The sequence below is a fragment of the Oncorhynchus nerka genome, linkage group LG18 (genome assembly GCF_034236695.1).
Source record: "Oncorhynchus nerka isolate Pitt River linkage group LG18, Oner_Uvic_2.0, whole genome shotgun sequence".
Taxonomy (NCBI): domain Eukaryota; kingdom Metazoa; phylum Chordata; class Actinopteri; order Salmoniformes; family Salmonidae; genus Oncorhynchus; species Oncorhynchus nerka.
Genome location: NC_088413.1, coordinates 48,738,207 through 48,758,904, shown reverse-complemented (window position 1 = coordinate 48,758,904; position 20,698 = coordinate 48,738,207). Strand labels below are relative to the sequence as shown.

The following is a 20,698-nucleotide window of genomic DNA, read 5'->3' as shown; positions in this document are numbered from 1 at the left end:
ACCCCCCACTTCATTCCACCACGCCCCCTCTCCTCTCTTTCTCTCAACCCCTCATAGACCCGTCACTCCAACTAAGTTAGACACTATTTTCTTAAAGCTCGTCTTCATCCAGCACCAAGTCATGAAAATGGCCTTCAATGTTGTGTTCAACACAAACAAAATGGAGTATATTTTCACATCATGACAGCAATTGCACAGGCGTACTATATTACATGTTTCATAACTTCATCCTATGATCCTACCAGAGCTATTTCACAAAGTTAAAGTATGCAGATCCTTGGCTATTCTAGCTCAGACAGAGACTGGAGGCTACAACTCACCAGTGCGTTCAGTGTATTTGATCAAAGATCCTTCTCAGCATTAATCTCAAAGTTCTGGATCTCATGCATTTTAATCACTTATCTACTTTATTCTCCTGTAATGTTTTGACTTTCGATCAATGATGTGCCATTTTTAAACAAAAGAAGACTCGGAAAATCAATATTTGCTGTCAACAAATAAATTGGATCATTTCCTGATAGTTAGATGGTAACACATTTACTTTTACATGCGGCGCTATTAAAAATCTGAAAGGGATGAATGGCTTCAGAGGAAGTGTGATACCATCTCCATCAACAACAAAAAAAAGCGACAATGAAAAATGGTTTCTGGACTGACGACAGTTAAAAAAAAGGAAAAAAACAGGAGTACATTTAAATATTTAAATGTGGCTGGGCTGTAATGATAAATGACAACCGAAAACTAGAATCAAGTAGCTATTGATGCAGAAAATGAAACGGGAGGGGAAAGAGAGAAATTAACCAAAAATATGTGAGATTGAAGAGTGTCAATTTCCTACTGTTACAGTAAGCTTTTCTTCAGCCATTTAAATGAAAATGTCAGTTCCGAAAACATATTCCATCTTAGAATGTTATTATTATATTATATTATTATAGTTTATTTACACTAAATATGAGTTTCGTGCAGTTGTAATGCTGTTGAAACAATTTCTCTGATTTCCTTCTCTGAGTAAGATTCCTTGTTGGTGGAGATATAAACACAGACCAAGAGAGAGAGAGAGAGAGAGAGAGACACTCTCAGTTTATGGCACAAAATATCAGAGCTTTTTTATTTGAAATGTCTGTTTGCCTTTGTGTGCAGCAGGGGGCTGCACTGCTGTGCTCATCAGTTTAATGAATGACATAGTCCGTGCTGGGGATTGTGAGCAACTCTACAATACACTATGTACTCCAATGTGTGCCAATTGTGTCTCAAATAGTAAATAGCCTTTTCACAACGGACATCTTTCCCTGCAATTAACTAGCTTTTCGCAGGTACCGGTTTCTGTATGAATGGTGGAAATTAGGCCGGTTAAAATGTACTCTCACCCACGTCTCTGTGTGTGTGTCTCTGTGCTCCGCAATGCACTAGATGACATGAAAGTAGTCAGTGCTGTGTATCTCTCCTCCACAGTACGTCCTGTAGTGTGCAGACAGTGTCCCTCAATGTCTCACCCGGTTCTCTCTCTCATGTGTCTGTCCCCAGGGGAACAGTGTAGAGATGAGTATGTGGCACCCTAAGAAGACACACCTCCTGGGCTGGGCCGAGAGCCTGCGGAGGAGCGGAGCACAGCTCCCCCCGGACTTCGACGAGCGAGTCAATGCCATGACACAGAAGTGGGACCAGCTGCAGGTGAACACACACACACACACACACACACACACCGTAACACTACTCCACCTTCTGTACTGTTAATACTCCGGATCCAGAAAAAGAGACAGAATGGGTCAAAATGATGATATAACCTTCTTGTTGGGAGCTCATTGTTATCTGCATAAATAAAACAGTTGTTCTGCTGTTTTTAGGTAAAAGCAAAAGGAACGCGCCCCAGGCCCCCACCCTGCCTGTCCCCCAGTCAGTCCCGTTCAGACTCCAGTGCACTAATGCGGGTCAATATCCCACCTGAGAGTCTGTCTGTGTCTCAAATGGCACCCTATTTCCTATATAGTGCAGGGTTCTGGTCAAAAATAGTGCACTATATCGGGAATAGGGTGCCATTTTGGATGCTGGCCCTCTCTCGGTTAGCAGGGAACCCTGTGGAGATGGAGCTGGCTAGCAGCTCAATTGAAGTGAGTGAATCAGGATAAAGCCTTGCTGCTACGCCTCTGAAATGATGAACAGGCCTGGGGCTCCTTCTTCCACCCCCAAACCCTCTTATCTATGCAACACATGAACACTACACCAAATACAGTACAGTAGCTAGGTACCCTGCCTTGTCTACCCCCCACCATCCACCCCCACCGCCCTGCTTAGAGGGGGGCAGCTCAGCTATATCTCCATCTTGGATATCAGCCAGGGAAGCAGGAGATGGTATCGGATCGGAGACGCCTGCCTGCTCTAGTCTTGATGATCCTGTTAATGGTACGGTATGGCTGGCTTGTTGATCCTTATCGGACCGACTGGGGTTCAACTGTTGCTCTTAGAGGCTAATTTTAGGTTAATCACTGTTCATCTAATCTCTGAACATGAGAAATATAATTGCTGGTCTCTCAATTACCAGGACGTATCCCTGTCCCAGTAGTACCCCAAGCAGCTTCTGCTCATATCCACCCTCTCATATCCACATGGGCTGCATCCCAAACGGCACCCTATTCCCTATGTAGGGAATTACTTTTGACCAGGGGCCCATAGGGACTATGGACTTCATGGGAAACAAGGTACCATTAGGACGCAGACATGCACAGATCCAACAACATAGAATTATCAAGATGCCAACAACTCAAACATGTTCCTGCTGTCATTTCTGTCATGTGTGAGTTCCAAGACATATTTTCGCTATAACACATGAATACATAGACGTAAAACAATGCGTACTGTCGCATAGAAGAAATGACTCTGTGTGTGTGTGTGTGTGTGTGTGTGTGTGTGTGTGTGTGTGAGTGGCTTGGTTTCAGCTAGATAAACATATGTATTCCTTTCCCAAGCTAAAGAGACGCCGTTTGGAAATTAAACAACAAAACGAACACGTTTTCTCTTCCACCACAGCAATCAGCGCTGATTAAAGTTCTACTGAGATCCCAAATAAATGTGTGACGTTTTGAACAGGATGCTCATGCATAAACAAAGTTCTGTTTAGCGAAGGAATATTTCTTTGGTCTGTGGTGAGTGGCATCGGGCAGAGAGCCGCTAGAATGAAATGGCAGTGGTGCGGGGAGTTTAATCTGCGAATTTCTGCTCCCTGCACTGCACATTACGCCGTCTCAATTGCATATTAAACAACCCTATCAAGTCAGGCATTGGCATCTGCTGTGCTGACACAAATTGTGAATTAAATGAAATTGATGTCCTCTGTCGTATATATTTATGAAGACAGACCATTCTCTGAAGTATTCTGCTTATGAAGAATTTATGATTGCAAACTGTTCCAGAACAAAATAAAGTGGCAATAAATTCCTTTTTTTGTATCCCTGACCCTCCAAGGGCATTTGGATTCACCTCTCTCTCTCTCTGCAGAGCTCTGTTCATCGCAGGGCAAAAACAATGGCTATATCTGGAGTTCATTGGGTGCTTTCAAATTATCGATATTGAAATGAGGAGAGGAGAGGGAAGAGAAAATGAAACAGAATGAGAGAGAGAGAATGTCAGGGAGGGATTCCTTTTAAGGGAGGGAACAAATACAATGCTCTTTGCTGGGAGGCAGCCACTTCAGTAAGCCCAAAGGACACTTATGGAGTTGTGAGGTACAGATAATCAAAGTCGAACGCTATTGGAATCAATATTTAAAATCCCAATCAGTGGAATTGTTTAGGGATATGTGTGACTCATATCACCTCACTGACAATATCTTAAAGCTAGGTGTCCTCTCCTATTTTTCACTTCCTACTCCATCATTTCACATCACACCACTGTAGTATTAAGTGATCATTGGTTTCTCACAGTGACTCTAAAACATGCAAGTCAAACCCGTCTAGTCATAGACTCTGGTCGGCCGTTAACACGTTCTCTGACAGCCACACAGGTGTGGAGGCTAATAAAGAAAGAGCTGTAATGGAGGATCAACACACACAGTGTTTAATGGGTGCAGCCAGCCAGCGATCTAGCCCCAAAATGGCCACTTCATTGCTGACTCACTCACTCATAATCACATCTGTTTCCATTACAGCTTGCAAAACATCCACCAGCACACAGCACCAACACAAAGGACTGCCAATTAAACCAACCAGTGTGTGTATTAATTGGATAATGGAGTGTTTTGCCACTCTACAATTGGGCTCCTCTGCATACAGAGTTCAACCCCTGTGTGTGTGTGTGTGTGTGTGTGTGTGTGTGTGTGTGTGTGTGTGTGTGTGTGTGTGTGTGTGTGTGTGTGTGTGTGTGTGTGTGTGTGTGTGAGACTCAGACACTCTGGCTCCAAAAGTAGCTATAGCGTAGCTCTCATTTCCCAGGCAGGTGGGAACTCACTCACATGTCAGTGGCCGGGTCCCAAGTGGCACCCTATACCCTTCATAGTGCCCTACTTATGACCAGGGCACTGGTCAAAAGTAGTGCGCTATGTAGGGTATAGGGTGCTATTTTGGTCACAGCCAGTGTCTGTCAGGCTGGGGCTATACACAGCGTGGTGCTGTTTGCTCTGTTATAGAAGGAGGGGGAAATTGCTCAGCAGAGTCCTATTTGGGAAATCGTTGGAGGGTATTTGTGCTTCTGATTGTTATCTACTCCTTTCTGTGTGATTCTCTGAGAGGCAACACGGAATATACGGCTGTACTGAAAATACGTCCAGAATTAGCCGCCTTCATCTTTAGAACGTAGCAATAATCGTGGTATGATCAGCCCTGTTTGAGACTTGTTGATAGTAACAACATCTGCACATTTATTTGCTTATTGAAATAGACAACTTCATGAGCTTTTTGCTAGAATGTCGCATTGCCAGGAGGGAAAGAAGTGTCAAACGGAGAGGGCTATCAGATCACAATAATGTTGCAGTATATTTCCCACCTGCTGTCAGTATATTGATACAACAGTACTCTGTACCGCTCTGAAATGATTGTACATACTGTCACAGTCTCTAACTCTCCTTCCTCCTCTCCTCTTGGCCTCCTCAGAAGATCCTGGGGGAGTCTGTGGGGAGCACCAGCCCATCCCAGGACCCTCGCTCTGCCCTGTCCCCTCATACCAGCAGCCTGCTGGGCCGGCTGGAGGGCAGGATCAAGGATCTGAAGGTGTGGCTGAGAGACACAGAGCTGTTCATCTTCAACTCCTGTCTGAGGCAGGAAGCAGAGCAGGACCTGCATGCCTCCACCCAGCTGCAGCACTTCAAGGTAGAGACTGAGCACTGCACACACACACACACACACACACACACACACACACACACACACACACACACACACACACACACACACACACACACACACACACACACACACACATCCAAAGTAGATGAAGGCCCCCTGGGCATAACACTGTCATAACACTACTACTGATCTGGGTCTAACTTTCACCTGGTCTGCGCTCCTTTAGAAAGACACTGACTACTACGGAAGGGGTCTTCAACCTTTTCTTTCCCAGGGACCCCAAGCAAATCAGCGACCCAGGGACCCCCATCATGCGTCAGCCCAAAACATTTGTCCTCGTCTTGTCATCAGGTGAATGATGAGGGCAATGCGAAGTAATCAGCATTTTAAAATGAACTTGGTAGATGGTGTTTCATTATTTTGCCCTCCCCACATTATACTGGGGTATAGTAAGTATAAGCGCTAACATAGCTAACTATTAGCTAGAAAGGTACTGCATCTCCAAACGATATGTCGACTAATACAGCTGTTGAACTGGTTTAACAAAGGTTAACCATGTGTTGGTGTGACCGGTGGAGATGACCGAAGGGTCAGGGTTGGTCTTGATCTTTTCCTCTCAGATAATGACAGGAAAAACTTCCAGAAACAAATGCTGTGCCGCCCTTGTACCTCTCTGCAAAGTTCAAATGAACAACGAAAGGGGACATGAATAGCCATGCCAGCCCAATGACGACACGTACAGAGAAAAGTACAGTAGCTAGATGACTGATGTGCATATATATCACAACAGAATGGTGGGAGACCAATATAATACACTGTCAATGACCATATAAACTCATTGAGAAGTGTTTTAACGTATTGATAATGGTAATGATTTTCAAGGGACAATTTTACAGTAGCCCACCACTTCCACAGGGATACAGTAGAAAGGGAAGAGGTAAGGGGGTGCATGGGATGTTTAAGAGGGACAATAGAGAAGGAGAAGACGTGAGCACCATTTACAAGGGGCACTCACAACAACAAAAATAATGTACACTAATATCAGACATGGGAACTATTCTGATTTTGCGTAATTATATTACATGAAATTCAACACTTGTTACATTGGCAAAAACCTTATGTCCAAGTCAAGAAAGCTTACCAGCAGCCAGCGGCACTTGCCGCGATGGGTACTCACTGGTGCTTTTTCAAAGACTATGTCAGATACTCCAGTGAGTGTAATTGGCTCGAATGAGTGTAAATTGCTCAATATTAGGAGTTGAGAAATAAAGTTGACATCGTTAGAAGATATTTTCTTCTTTTCTACCACTTCTTTTTTTAAATACAGTGCATTTGGAAAATATTCAGACCCCTTGACTTTTTCCACATGTTGTTGTTAAGTTACAGTCTTATTCAAAATGAATAAAAAATCATTATAAAAAATCTCATCAATCAACACAAAATATCCCATAATGACAAAGCAAAATCAGGTTATTACATTTTTTTTTTTGTAGAATTAAATATCACATTTTCATACAGTACCAGTCAAAGGTTTGGACACACCTACTCATTCAAGGGTTTTGCTTTATTTGACTATTTTCTGCATTGTAGGATAATAGTGAAGACATCAACACTATGAAATAACACATAGAATCATGTAGTAACCAAAAAAGTGTTGAACAAAATCAAAATATATTTTATATTTGAGATGATTCAAAGTAGCCACCCTTTGCCTTGATGACAGCTTTGCGCACTCTTGGCATTCTCTCAACAAGCTTCATGAGGAATGCTGACTTGAAGGAGTTCCCACATATGCTGAGCACTTGTTGGCTGCTTTACCTTCACTCTGTGTTCCAATTCATCCCAAACCATCTCAATTCAATCAAATGTATCAATCAAATGTATTTGTAAAGCCCTTCTTACATCAGCTGATGTCAAAAAAGTGGTGTACAGAAACCCAGCCTAAAACCCCAAACAATTGGGTTGAGGTCGGGTGATTGTGGAGGCCAGGTCATCTGATGCAGCACTCCATCACTCTCCTTCTTGGTCAAATAGCCCTTACACAGCCTGGAGGTCTGTTGGGTCAGTGTCCTGTTGAAAAACCAATGATAGTCCAACTAAGCGCAAACCAGATGGGATGGCGTATTGCTGCAGAATGTTGTGGTAGCCATTCTTGTTAAGTGTGCCTTGAATTGTCACCACCAAAGCACCCCCACACCATCATACCTCCTTCTCCATGCTTCACGGTGGGAACTACACATGCAGAGATCATCCGTTCACCTACTTTGCGTCTCGCAAAGACACGGCGGTTGGAACCAAAAATATCAAATTTGGACTCATCAGACAAAGGACCATTGCTCGTGTTTCTTGGACCAAGCAAGTCTCTTATTTTTATTGGTGTTCTTTAGTAGTGGTTTCTTTGCAGCAATTCGGCCATGAAGACCTGATTCACGCCTGATTCACGCAGTCTCCTCTGAACAGTTGATGATGAGATGTGTATGTTACTTGAACTCTGTGACGCATATATTTTGGCTACAATTTCTGAGGCTGGTAACTCTACTAATGAACTTATCCCCTCCCCTGCATCAGAGGTAACTCTGGGTCTTCCTTTACAGTGGTGGTCCTCATGAGAGCCAGTTTCATCAAAACACATGATGGTTTTAGAGATGTTTATTTATTTTTTTTCTTCTGTTTTTGCAAAGTTCTTGAAATGTTCTGGATTCATTGACCTTCATGTCTTAAATTAATGATGGACTTGTTTCTCTTTGCTTATTTGAGCTGTTCTTGCCATAATACGTACTTGGTATTTTACCAAATAGGGATATCTTCTGTATATCACCCCTTCCTTGTGACAACACAACTGATTGGCTCAAACTCATTAAGAAGGAAAGAAATTCCACAAATTAACTTTGAACCAAGCGCACCTGTTAATTGAAATGCATTCCAGGTGACTACCTCGTGAAGCTGGTTAAGAAAATGTGCAAAGCTGTCATCAAGGCAAAGGTTGGCTACTTTGAAAAATCTCATATAAAATATATTTTAATGGTTTAACACTTTTTTGGTTACTACATTATTCCATATCTGTTATTTAATAGTTTGATGTCTTCACTATTATTCTACAATGCAGAAAATATTTAAAAAAGAAGAAAAAAACGTGAATGGTCTGTCCAAACTTTTGACTGGTACTGTAAGTATTCAGACCCTTTACTCTGTACTTTGTTGAAGCAACTTTGGCAGTGATTACAGCCTCAAGTCTTCTTGGGCATGACGCTACAAGAGCTTGGCACACCTGTATTTGGGGAATTTACCCCATTCTTCTCTACAGATCCTCTCAAGCTCTGTCATGTTAGATGGGGAGCATCGCTGCACAGCTATCTTCAGGTCTCAGGAGATTTTCGATCGAATTCAAGTCCAGGCTCTGGCTGGGCCACTCGAGGACATTCAGAGACTTGTCCCGAAGCCACTCCTGCATTGTCTTGGCTGTATGCTTAGGGTCATTGTCCTGTTGGAAGATTAACCTTCAACCACAGTCTGAGCACTCTGGAGCAGGTTGTCATCAAGGATCTCTCTGTACTTTTTCCTCGATCCTGATTAGTCTCCTAGTCCCTGCCTCTGAAAAACATCCCTACAGCATGATGCTGCCACCACCATGCTTCACCATAGGGATTGTGCAAGGTTTCCTCCAGACATAACGCTTGACAAACTCCAAGCGGGCTGTCATGTGCCTTTTACTGAGAAGTGGCTTCCGTCTGGCCACTCTACCATAAAGACCTGATTGGTAGAGAGCTGCATAGATGGTTGTCCTTCTGGAAGGTTCTCGGGATGCACCTGAGCTCAATTTCGAGTCTCATAGCAAAGGGTCTGAATTTTTATGTAAATAAGGTATTTCTGTTTTGCTAAAATGTAAAAAAAAAAAAAAAAAAACTGTTTTTGCTTTGCCATTGTGGGGTATTGTGTGTAGACTGATGAGGGAAAAACGTTTTTTAATCCATTTTAGAATAAGGCTGTAACGAAACAAAATGTGTAAAAAGTCCATGGGTCTGAATACTTTCCGAATGCACTGTATATACACGATAATATTTTTCCGCAGACCCCCTGCACTAGAGGTTAACGGACCCCAGGTTGAATATCCCTGTACTAGAGGCCTAGGTGCTCTGAGGACTGCTACTGTAGGTATGAAGAATGAAGGTGTGAATTATCATATATCATATATCATCACAGATCAAGGAAACACCAACATAGTGTCATAATAGGGCGTTGGGCCATCACGAGCCAGAACAGCTTTAATGCACCTTGGCCTAGATTCTACAAGTGTCTAGAACTCTATTGGAGGGATGTGATACCATTCCTCCACTAACAATTCCATCACACACACACCCTTTAAATGCCCTATGCTCCTTCGAGACCCCTCTTTCAAAGTCAATGAGATCTCTTCTTCTAGCCATGGTAGCCAAAATAATGGGCAACTGGGCATTTTTATACATGACCCTAAGCATGATGGGTGTTGATTCTTTAATTAAAGATGTTCTCCGGTATTTTTTTACACTTTTTAGCCCAGTAGTTCTGAATGTAGCGCCCACGAGACAAAAGTGTAGATATGTGCACCGCATCATTGTTCTCTCTCTGGCTCTGCTGTGTGTGTGTCTTGCTAGCTGTCACTTAAATGACGTAGCGCTGAAGCTCATTAGCTGAAACTCGAATTGCTAGGTGTCTGGCCCAGGTGTCTGGCCCAGGTGTCTGGGGGTAAATGTAGGTAAAATGGCGCTGCACAGCTTCCAATCCAGGGATTTTGTGGCTAATTGAGGTCATACAGTTATTCTGCTCATATATTATTAATGTATGAACCACACATTGACACATCCAGGCCAAAACGGGAGGTTTCAAAAATACTTACTATTCGCCAAAGTACCAGAGCATGTCTTTAACTTAGGAACTACACCTGTGTGTAAGCACCTGCTTTCAATATACTTATCCCTAATTTACTCAAGTGTTTTCTTTATTTTGGGAGTTACTGTACCTGTGCCTAGTGTCAAATACTCCAAAACAGGCAGCTTTGAGTGTCTGGTTTTCACTTCAAGTACAGTAATACTGTATATATATATTTGTAATTAAACTAATGCTTGAGAAAATAAATAAAATAAAGCTATTTTGACTCAAGCAAATCTCTAAGAAAGTATTATTTGACTTAAAAAGCTTGAGGAACAACACAGGATATTAATCAGGCCGTGTCACAACACAGGTTGTGGAGTTGAGATTGCTTTCATCCTGCTGAGTGACTACTAGCGATAGAGGGAAGAAACCTTAAATATATACGGAGTCAACGCTGAGAGAAATAACACTTTATAAAAGAAGACTTTTCTTTTGATAAGATGTCACACTGCACAGAGGGGAAGCATTGATTTCTTGAGAAAACGCCGGAGGAAAAAAGATTAAAATATTGATAACTGCAATGTGTATGGACAGAGGAGCCATGGCACTAAATAGAAAAAGAGATACAAATACAAAATAAAAAGAGAAAGAGGACCATTTAATGATCATCTATCTGTTTTGGGCAATTCTGCTGTAAATGGATTCAATATCCAGACTTGGCCCCATTACAGTTGGGCTGAACACATCTCAGCAGGAGGCAGAACTCAGTCAGTCAGGTACATACAGTTCAGTACTGTAGTTCTCTAGAGTAGAGGCTGTCAGTCAGATACATACAGTTCAGTTCTGTAGTTCACTAGAGTAGAGGCTGTCAGTCAGATACATACAGTTCAGTTCTGTAGTTCTCTAGAGTAGAGGCTGTCAGTCAGGTACATACAGTACAGTTCGGTAGTTCTCTAGACTAGAGGCTGTCAGTCAGGTACATACAGTTCAGTTCTGTAGTTCACTAGAGTAGAGGCTGTCAGTCAGGTACATACAGTCCAGTTCTGTAGTTCTCTAGAGTAGAGGCTCAGTCAGTCAGGTACATACAGTTCAGTTCTGTAGTTCTCTAGAGTAGAGGCTGTCAGTCAGGTACATACAGTTCAGTTCTGTAGTTCTCTAGAGTAGAGGCTGTCAGTCCGGTACATACAGTTCAGTTCTGTAGTTCACTAGACTAGAGGCTGTCAGTCAGGTACATACAGTTCAGTTCTGTAGTTCTCTAGAGTAGAGGCTGTCAGTCCGGTACATACAGTTCAGTTCTGTAGTTCACTAGACTAGAGGCTGTCAGTCAGGTACATACAGTTCAGTTCTGTAGTTCTCTAGAGTAGAAGCTCAGTCAGTCAGGTACATACAGTTCAGTTCTGTAGTTCTCTAGAGTAGAGGCTGTCAGTCCGGTACATACAGTTCAGTTCTGTAGTTCACTAGACTAGAGGCTGTCAGTCAGGTACATACAGTTCAGTTCTGTAGTTCTCTAGAGTAGAGGCTGTCAGTCAGGTACATACAGTTCAGTTCTGTAGTTCACTAGACTAGAGGCTCAGTCAGTCCGGTACATACAGTTCAGTTCTGTAGTTCACTAGACTAGAGGCTCAGTCAGTCAGGTACATACAGTACAGTTCTGTAGTTCTCTAGAATAGAGGCTGTCAGTCAGATACATACAGTACAGTTCTGTAGTTCACTAGACTAGAGGCTGTCAGTCCGGTACATACAGTTCAGTTCTGTAGTTCACTAGACTAGAGGCTCAGTCAGTCAGGTACATGCAGTTCAGTTCTGTAGTTCACTAGACTAGAGGCTCAGTCAGTCAGGTACATACAGTACAGTTCTGTAGTTCTCTAGAATAGAGGCTGTCAGTCAGATACATACAGTACAGTTCTGTAGTTCACTAGACTAGAGGCTGTCAGTCCGGTACATACAGTTCAGTTCTGTAGTTCACTAGACTAGAGGCTCAGTCAGTCAGGTACATGCAGTTCAGTTCTGTAGTTCACTAGACTAGAGGCTGTCAGTCCGGTACATACAGTTCAGTTCTGTAGTTCACTAGACTAGAGGCTCAGTCAGTCAGGTACATACAGTACAGTTCTGTAGTTCTCTAGAATAGAGGCTGTCAGTCAGATACATACAGTACAGTTCTGTAGTTCACTAGACTAGAGGCTGTCAGTCCGGTACATACAGTTCAGTTCTGTAGTTCACTAGACTAGAGGCTCAGTCAGTCAGGTACATGCAGTTCAGTTCTGTAGTTCACTAGACTAGAGGCTGTCAGTCCGGTACATACAGTTCAGTTCTGTAGTTCACTAGACTAGAGGCTCAGTCAGTCAGGTACATACAGTACAGTTCTGTAGTTCTCTAGAATAGAGGCTGTCAGTCAGATACATACAGTACAGTTCTGTAGTTCACTAGACTAGAGGCTGTCAGTCTGGTACATACAGTTCAGTTCTGTAGTTCACTAGACTAGAGGCTCAGTCAGTCAGGTACATGCAGTTCAGTTCTGTAGTTCACTAGACTAGAGGCTGTCAGTCCGGTACATACAGTTCAGTTCTGTAGTTCTCTAGACTAGAGGCTGTCAGTCAGATACATACAGTTCAGTTCTGTAGTTCACTAGAGTAGAGGCTGTCAGTCAGATACATACAGTTCAGTTCTGTAGTTCACTAGACTAGAGGATGTCAGTCAGATACATACAGTACAGTACTGTAGTTCTCTAGAGTAGAGGCTCTCAGTCAGATACATACAGTACAGTACTGTAGTTCTCTAGAGTAGAGGCTGTCAGTCAGATACATACAGTACTGTAGTTCTCTAGAGTAGAGGCTGTCAGTCAGATACATACAGTACAGTACTGTAGTTCACTAGAGTAGAAGCACAGTCAGTCAGGTACATACAGTACAGTTCTGTAGTTCTCTAGAATAGAGGCTCTCAGTCAGATACATACAGTACAGTACTGTAGTTCTCTAGAGTAGAGGCTCAGTCAGTCAGGTACATACAGTACAGTTCTGTAGTTCTCTAGAATAGAGGCTCTCAGTCAGATACATACAGTACAGTACTGTAGTTCTCTAGAATAGAGGCTCAGTCAGTCAGGTACATACAGTTCAGTTCTGTAGTTCTCTAGAGTAGAGGCTTTCAGTCCGGTACATACAGTTCAGTTCTGTAGTTCTCTAGACTAGAGGATGTCAGTCAGATACATACAGTACTGTAGTTCTCTAGAGTAGAGGCTGTCAGTCAGATACATACAGTTCAGTTCTGTAGTTCTCTGGAGTAGAGGCTGTCAGTCAGATACATACAGTACTGTAGTTCTCTAGAGTAGAGGCTGTCAGTCAGATACATACAGTTCAGTTCTGTAGTTCTCTGGAGTAGAGGCTGTCAGTCAGATACATACAGTTCAGTTCTGTAGTTCTCTAGAGTAGAGGCTGTCAGTCAGATACATACAGTTCAGTTCTGTAGTTCTCTGGAGTAGAGGCTGTCAGTCAGATACATACAGTTCAGTTCTGTAGTTCTCTGGAGTAGAGGCTGTCAGTCAGATACATACAGTTCAGTTCTGTAGTTCTCTAGACGAGACTACTCTCGACACACAGCAAGTATCTGTGGTGTGAGTTGGGAACAATACAAGGAGAATGAACAGTATACAGTATACAATGCATTCGGAAGTATTCAGATCCACATTTAGTTATTTTACAGCCTTATTCTAAAATTCATATAATGATTTTTCCCCCACATTTATCTCCACACAATACCTCATAATGACAAAGCGAAAACAGGTTTTTAGAAAATGTTGCTCATTTATTACAAATAAAAACAGAAATACCTTATTTACATAACTATTCAAACCCTGTGCTACGAGTCTCGAAATTGAACTCAGGTGCATCCGGTTTCGATTGATCATCCTTGAGATGTTTCTACAACTTGTTTGGAGTCCACCTGTGGTAAATTGATTGGACATGATTTGGAAAGGCACACACCTGTCTATATCAGGTCTAACAGTTGACAGTGCATGTCAGAGCAAAAACCAAGCCATGAGGTCGAAGAAATTGTCCGTAGATTGTGTCGAGGCACAGATCTGGGGAAGGGTACCAAAACATTTCTGCAGAATTGAAGGTCCCCAAGAACACAGTGGCCTCCATCTTTCTTAAATGGATTAATTTGGAACCCCCAAGACTCTTCCTAGAGCTGGCAAACTTTGCAATCGGGTGAGAAGGGCCTTGGCCAGGGAGGTGACCCAGAACCCGATGGTCACTCTGAAAGAGCTCCAGAGTTCCTCTGTTGAGATGGGAGAACCTTCCAGAAGGACATCCATCTCTACCAATCAGGCCTTTATGGTAGAGTGGCCAGACGGAGCCCACTCCTCAGTAAAAGGCACATAACAGCCCACTTGGAGTTTGCCAAAAGGCACTTAAAGGACAATCAGACCATGAGAAACAAGATTGGTCTGATGAAACCAAGATTGAACTCTTTGGCCTGAATCGCAAGCGTCATGTCTGGAGGAAACCTTGCACCATCCCTACGGTGAAGCATAGTGGTGGCAGCATCATGCTGTGGGGATGCTTTTCAGCGGCAGGAACTAGGAGACTAGTCAGGATTAAGGGAAAGATGAACAGAGCAAAATACAGGGAGATCCTTAATGAAAACCTGCTCCAGAGCGCTCAGAACGACAGATTGTTGCGAAAGTTCACCTTCCAACAGGACAACGACCCTATGCGCACAGCCAAGACAATGTAGGAGTGGCTTCGGGACAAGTCTCTGAATGTCCTTGAGTGGCTCAGCCAGAGCCCGGACTTGAACCCAATCGAACATCTCTGGAGAACCCAATCGAACATCTCTGGAGAGACCTAAACATAGCTGTGCAGCAACGCTCCCTATCCAACATGACAGAGCTTGAGAGGATCTGCAGAGAAAAATGGGAGAAACTCCCCAAATACAGATGTGCCAATCTTGTAGCATCTTACCCAAGAAGACTCGAGGCTGTAATCACTTCCAAACGTGCTTCAACAAAGTACTGAGTAAAGGGTCTGAGTACTTATGTAATTGTGATATTTCAGTTAAGAAAATGTAATACATTTGCACATTTTTCTAAAAACTTGTTTTTGCTTTGTCATTATGGGGTATTGTGTGTAGATTGATGAGAAAAAAGCTATTCAGAGTAAGGCTGTAACGTAACAAAATGTGGAAAAAGTCAAGGGGCCTGAATACTTTCTGAATGCACTGTATATCAAAATCATTATTTTTTGTGTGATTATACACAATATTATGGTACAATTTGAACCTGAAAATCATTTGAATGTTTCTAGAGCAATACTCGGTTGGAATATGGCGAATGTCAACACAAATAACACGTGAACTGGTCCCCATGTCTGATGCAGTGATGTCCAAAATACAGTATTACTCTATTCAGGATCTTTACCTGATTATCCTCTTGGAGAGTTTCTTCTGGGTGCATCACAAAGCATTAACCATCTCCCATCTAATCTTCATAACACGATTACCGCCACACTTAAAAAACGAAAAACGCACCCAACCAAAACGCTTAAACACATTCAACTAGCAGTGGATCCCACGTTATAACCTTCATCCAGGAAAATAAAGATCAAGCTGTGAGGATGTTCAAGAGGACGTAGCTAATACCTTATGAATAACACCCATTCATCCCCACTAATGTGAGAAGGCAAACAAATAACCTCAACATGATAATAATGCTATCAATTAGGGTATTTATGAGAGACTGTCAATGTAATAGGGGGCTATTCAAACTGGTCAGACACCAGAGGTATGTTCAAAACTAAAAACGCTGGGTGGGTCCGTCCGGTGTGCGTGTCCAGTAATGAGTGTGTCGTTCCAGCGCCGTCACCTGTCTGCTCCCCATTAAGACCTGATGAGAATCTAACGCTGCGTTTGGCGCTTCTCTCACATGTGAAGCTACGCAATCAGACAGCCCCTCTAATGTGGTTAGCACTTGGCAAAGAACAGGAGTTCTTTATTCCTAATCATGGAGAAAGTATTGATATTATATCTGGGCTGTCATATTTTATTAGCGGGACGCCGGCCACAGTAGCCTAGAATAACGTAGCGGCTCAGAGTGGGGGCTGTGCTGTAGGGAGGAGGTCAGTCAGAGAGAGGGGGTTGAAGGGTGTAGATGGACCCAGAGCAGGCAGAGAGATGAGAAGAGATTGGGCCTGACCCCCCCAGGTGAGATCCCAGGCCCCACGTTGGCTTCTAGATACATTTTTTTTAAACAAGGTAGAAACTGACGTTAGAGCTGATATCTCTAAATCTATGGTGGCATCTCACTGCTCTCAGAGTGTGGAGGAGATAGGGGGAGGTCACTGCAGTCTGTCACACAGACAAAGGAACTCCACTTGGAACAAGTCGGTAATCCATTTCTCTAGTCGAAAAATACTAAAAATAGAAATGAGGTTCTGGTGAGAATTAATAAATGGGATGGTTTGATTCTTGCTGCACGAGCCAAAGTTTGACCTCAATGAAAATTGGGGCTTCTTACGGGGAGAGATTAAAACGAATTAGCTCTCTTTGCTTGAGATGGTAGGAGGGAGCAATTCAATGTGAACAGGGGGAGATAATTGTGAAATAGAACACTCTACGTCTTCCTCAGTGACATATTATCAATCTAATCCTTCTTTAAAACATTTCGTATTACAACAGATTATGGGGGAGGATGTTTGGTTTGTGGGCAAAATACTCATCCCTTAATGCCAAAGCTTGGCATGTAATCTGTGGGAATGTTTTCTAACTGATAGGCAATGTTTAACCTTCAAAAAGAAGCAATATGGTTGAGAGACAGTGGTGGGAGAAAGGTATTATTAAATGGAAGCTGTGACTAAATTGAACTGTCTGGCCCCCCAGAGCAGTCCGAACACAAAAGAGCCTAATTTTAGTCCCCCTCTGGGAAGTCTGGAATACCATATCTTAAAAGCCTTTTAATTAAATTAAACTGGGGTTATAGTATGGCTACATTATGAAGATGTCGTCTACTGGTTTCTCATTAATGCTGCTGTATGTATGTTGACAGGCGAAGGAAAGGCTGGATGCTGGGATGTTGTGCACTAAACTACTGTGTTTTGGCTTGCTGGTCAGTCCTGTTTGGTTTACTTGCATTGAGGCATCTTCAATTCACCTTATGCACGAAGTCTTGCCTTCCTACACCATCTTCAACCACACTAACAACAAGGGCATTTTGATGATATAGCGGCTATGCCGTTATGCTTCCTGAATTGAGATTCCATGTCAATATAAAATAGTACTTGTTGTCATAAGAAATCAAATCAAAGTTTATTTGTCACGTGCGCTGAATACAACAGTATTACATACAACCTTACAGTAAAATGCTTACTTACAAGCCCTTAACCAACAGTGCAGTTTTTAAGTAAAAAATAGGTATTAGGTAAACAATAGATAAGTAAAGAAATTTAAAAAACAGTAAAAAATAACAGTAGCGAGGCTATATACAGATGGTACCAGTACAGAGTCAATGTGTGGGTGCACCGGTTAGTCGGGCTATTTGAGGTAATATGTACGTGTAGCATTATTTAAAGTGACACAATGCATAGTCCGGGCAGCCATTTGATTAGCTATTCAGCCTTTTGGTCCTAGACTTGGTGCTCCGGTACCGCTTGCCATGCGGTAGCAGAGAGAACAGTCTATGACTGGGGTGGCTGGAGTCTTTGACCATTTTTAGGGCCTTTCTCTGACACCGCCTGGTATAGAGGTTCTGGAATGCAGGCGGCTTAGCTCCAGTGATGTACTGGGCCGTACGCACTACGCTCTGTAGTGCCTTGCGGTCGGAAGCTGAGCAGTTGCCATACCAGACAGTGATGCAACCAGTGCTCCAGATGCTCTCGATGTTGCAGCTGTAGAAATTTTTGAGGATCTGAGGACCCATGCCAAATCTTTTTTGTTTCCTTTGGGGGAATAGGCTTTGTCATGCACTCTTCACGACTGTCTTGGTGTGTTTGGACCATTCTAGTTTGTTGGTGATGTGGACACCAAGGAACTTGAAGTTCTCAACCTGCCCCACTACAGCCCCGTCGATGAGAATGGGGGCGTGCCCGGGCCTCCTTTTCCTGTAGTCCACAATCCTTTCCTTTGTCTTGTTTACATTGAGGGATGGCACCACCCAGCCAGGTTCCTGACTTCCTCCCTATAGGCTGTCTCGTCGTTGTTAGTGATGCACCCTACCACTGTTGTGTCGTCTGCAAACTTAATGATGGTGTTGGAGTCGTGCCTGGCCATGCAGTTGTGGGTGAACAGGGAGTACAGGAGGGGACTGAGCACGCACCCCTGAGGGGCTCCAGTGTTGAGGATCAGCGTGGCAGATGTGTTGTTACCTACCCTTACCATCTGGGGGCGGCCCGTCAGGAAGTCCAGGATCCAGTTGCAGATGGAGGTGTTTAGTCCCAGGATCCTTAGCTTAGTGATGAGCTTTGAAGGCACTATGGTGTTGAATGCTGAGCTGTAGTCAATGAATAGCATTCTCATGTAGGTGTTCCTTTTGTCCAGGTGGGAAAGGGCAGTGTGGAGTGCAATAGAGATTGCATCATCTGTGGATCTGTTTGAGCGGTATGCAAATTGGAGTGGGTCCAGGGTTTCTGGGATAATGGTGTTGATGTGAGCCATGACCATCCTTTCAAAGCACTTCATGGCTACGGACGTGAGTGTTACATGTCTGTAGTCATTTAGGCAGGTTACCTTAGTGTTCATGGGCACATTGACTATTGTGGTCTGCTTAAAACATGTTGGTATTACAGACTCAATCAGGGACATGTTGAAAATGTCAGTGAAGACACCTGCCAGTTGGTCAGCACATGCCCAGAGCACCCGTCCTGGTAATCTGGCTCAGCGGCCTAGTGAATGTTGACCTGTTTAAATGTCTTACTCATGTCGGCTACGGAGAGCGTGATCACACAGTCGTCCGGAACAGCTGATGTTCTCATGCATGCCTCAGTGTTGCTTTGTAGTCTGTAATATTTTGCAGGCCCTGCCACATCCGACGAGCGTCGGAGCCGGTGTAGTACGATTCGATCTTAGTCCTGTATTGACGCTTTGCCTGTTTAATGGTTCGTCTGAGGGCATAGCGGGATTTCTTATAAGCGTCTGGGTTAGAGTCCCGCTCCTTGAAGACGGCAGCTCTACCCTTTAGCTCAGTGCGGATGTTGCCTGTAGTCCATGGTTTCTGGTTGGAGTATGTACTTACAGTCACTGTGGGGACAACTTCATTGATGCACTTATTGATGAAGCCAGTGACTGATGTGGTGTACTCCCTAATTGCCAACCTATTTCCCATTCGCCGTTGGTGGATCCTTACAAGGCACCCCGCCCTGTGTCCTCTGTACCTGCATCTCTTTCTCCTGCCAATGACGGGGATATTGGCCTTGTCCAGTGTCTGAAGTACATCCTGTGCGTCCTGCTTGTGTAAGAAAAAATCTTTGTCTAATCCAAGGTGAGTGATTTCTGTCCTGATATCCCGAAGCTCTTTTTTTTGCCATAAATTACGATGGCAGAAACATTATGTACAACATAACTTACAAATAACGTGAAACAAAACACTAACAATAGCACAATTGGTTAGGCGCCCGTACAACTGCTGCCATTTCTTCAGGCGCCATTTGTCCAAACTTCCACACTTATAAATACAATGAACATTCCAATTATGTATTATTGTAGCTTTTAGCCAACAATGTACGTCTGAACATTTAGATTGGAATCAACAGGGGGGCAGTTAGTTAGGATTTTAAAACACCTGTAATTTTTGTATTTATTACGGATCCCCATGATGCAGCAGATACTCTTCCTGGGGTCTAATTAAGATTAAGGCACATCACAAAATTGTTTCAATAAACAGTAGATAATACAACACATTATTACACCACTAATCTACCACTACATATCAACAATATAAAATGTATAATACCACAATGTAACAATATTACAATGTACAGTATGTGTTTGTAGAAAGTGTGTGTGTGTTAGCGTGTGTGTCTCTTCACAGTCTGCGTTGTTCCATAATATGTAGTCTGTTTTTTTATCTTGATTTTATTGCTTCCTTGAGTTACTTGATGTGGAATAGAGTTCCATGTAGCCATGGCTTTGTGTAATAACTTGCGTTGTCCAAAGTTATGTTCTGGACATGGGGACTCTGAAGAGACCCCCGGTGGCATGTCTTATGTCATTTGAACAGACAGCTCAGTGCTTTCAGCATGTCAAAACCTCTAACAAAGACAAGCAGGGATGCAGTCAATCTCTCCTCTACTTTGATCCAGGAGAGAGTGACATGCATCTTATTGATGTTAGCTCTCCATGTACATTTAAGGGCCAGCCGTGCTGTTCTGTTCTGGGCCAACTGTAATTTGCCTATGTCCCTCTTTGTGGCACTTGACCATATGACTGGGCAGTAGTCCAGGTGTGATAAAACTAGGGCCTGTAGGACTTGTTTTGTTGATAGCGATGTGAAGAAAGCAGAGCAGCTTTTTATTACAAACAGACCTCTCCCCATCTTAGCTACCGTTGTGTCAATATGTTTTGACCATGACATTTACGCCAAACAGTTTAGT

At 43.1% G+C, this 20,698-nt stretch overlaps 1 protein-coding gene across 1 annotated transcript in view; it reads left to right on the top strand.

The window, feature by feature from the left end:
• Positions 1-20,698, top strand: part of LOC115146012 (A-kinase anchor protein 6) — a 183,005-nt gene that overhangs the window by 137,499 nt on the left and 24,808 nt on the right. Inside the window, 2 exon segments of the mRNA XM_029687753.2 lie at positions 1,525-1,671; positions 5,082-5,297. Of these exon segments, the coding sequence (XP_029543613.2) occupies positions 1,525-1,671; positions 5,082-5,297 (363 nt within the window).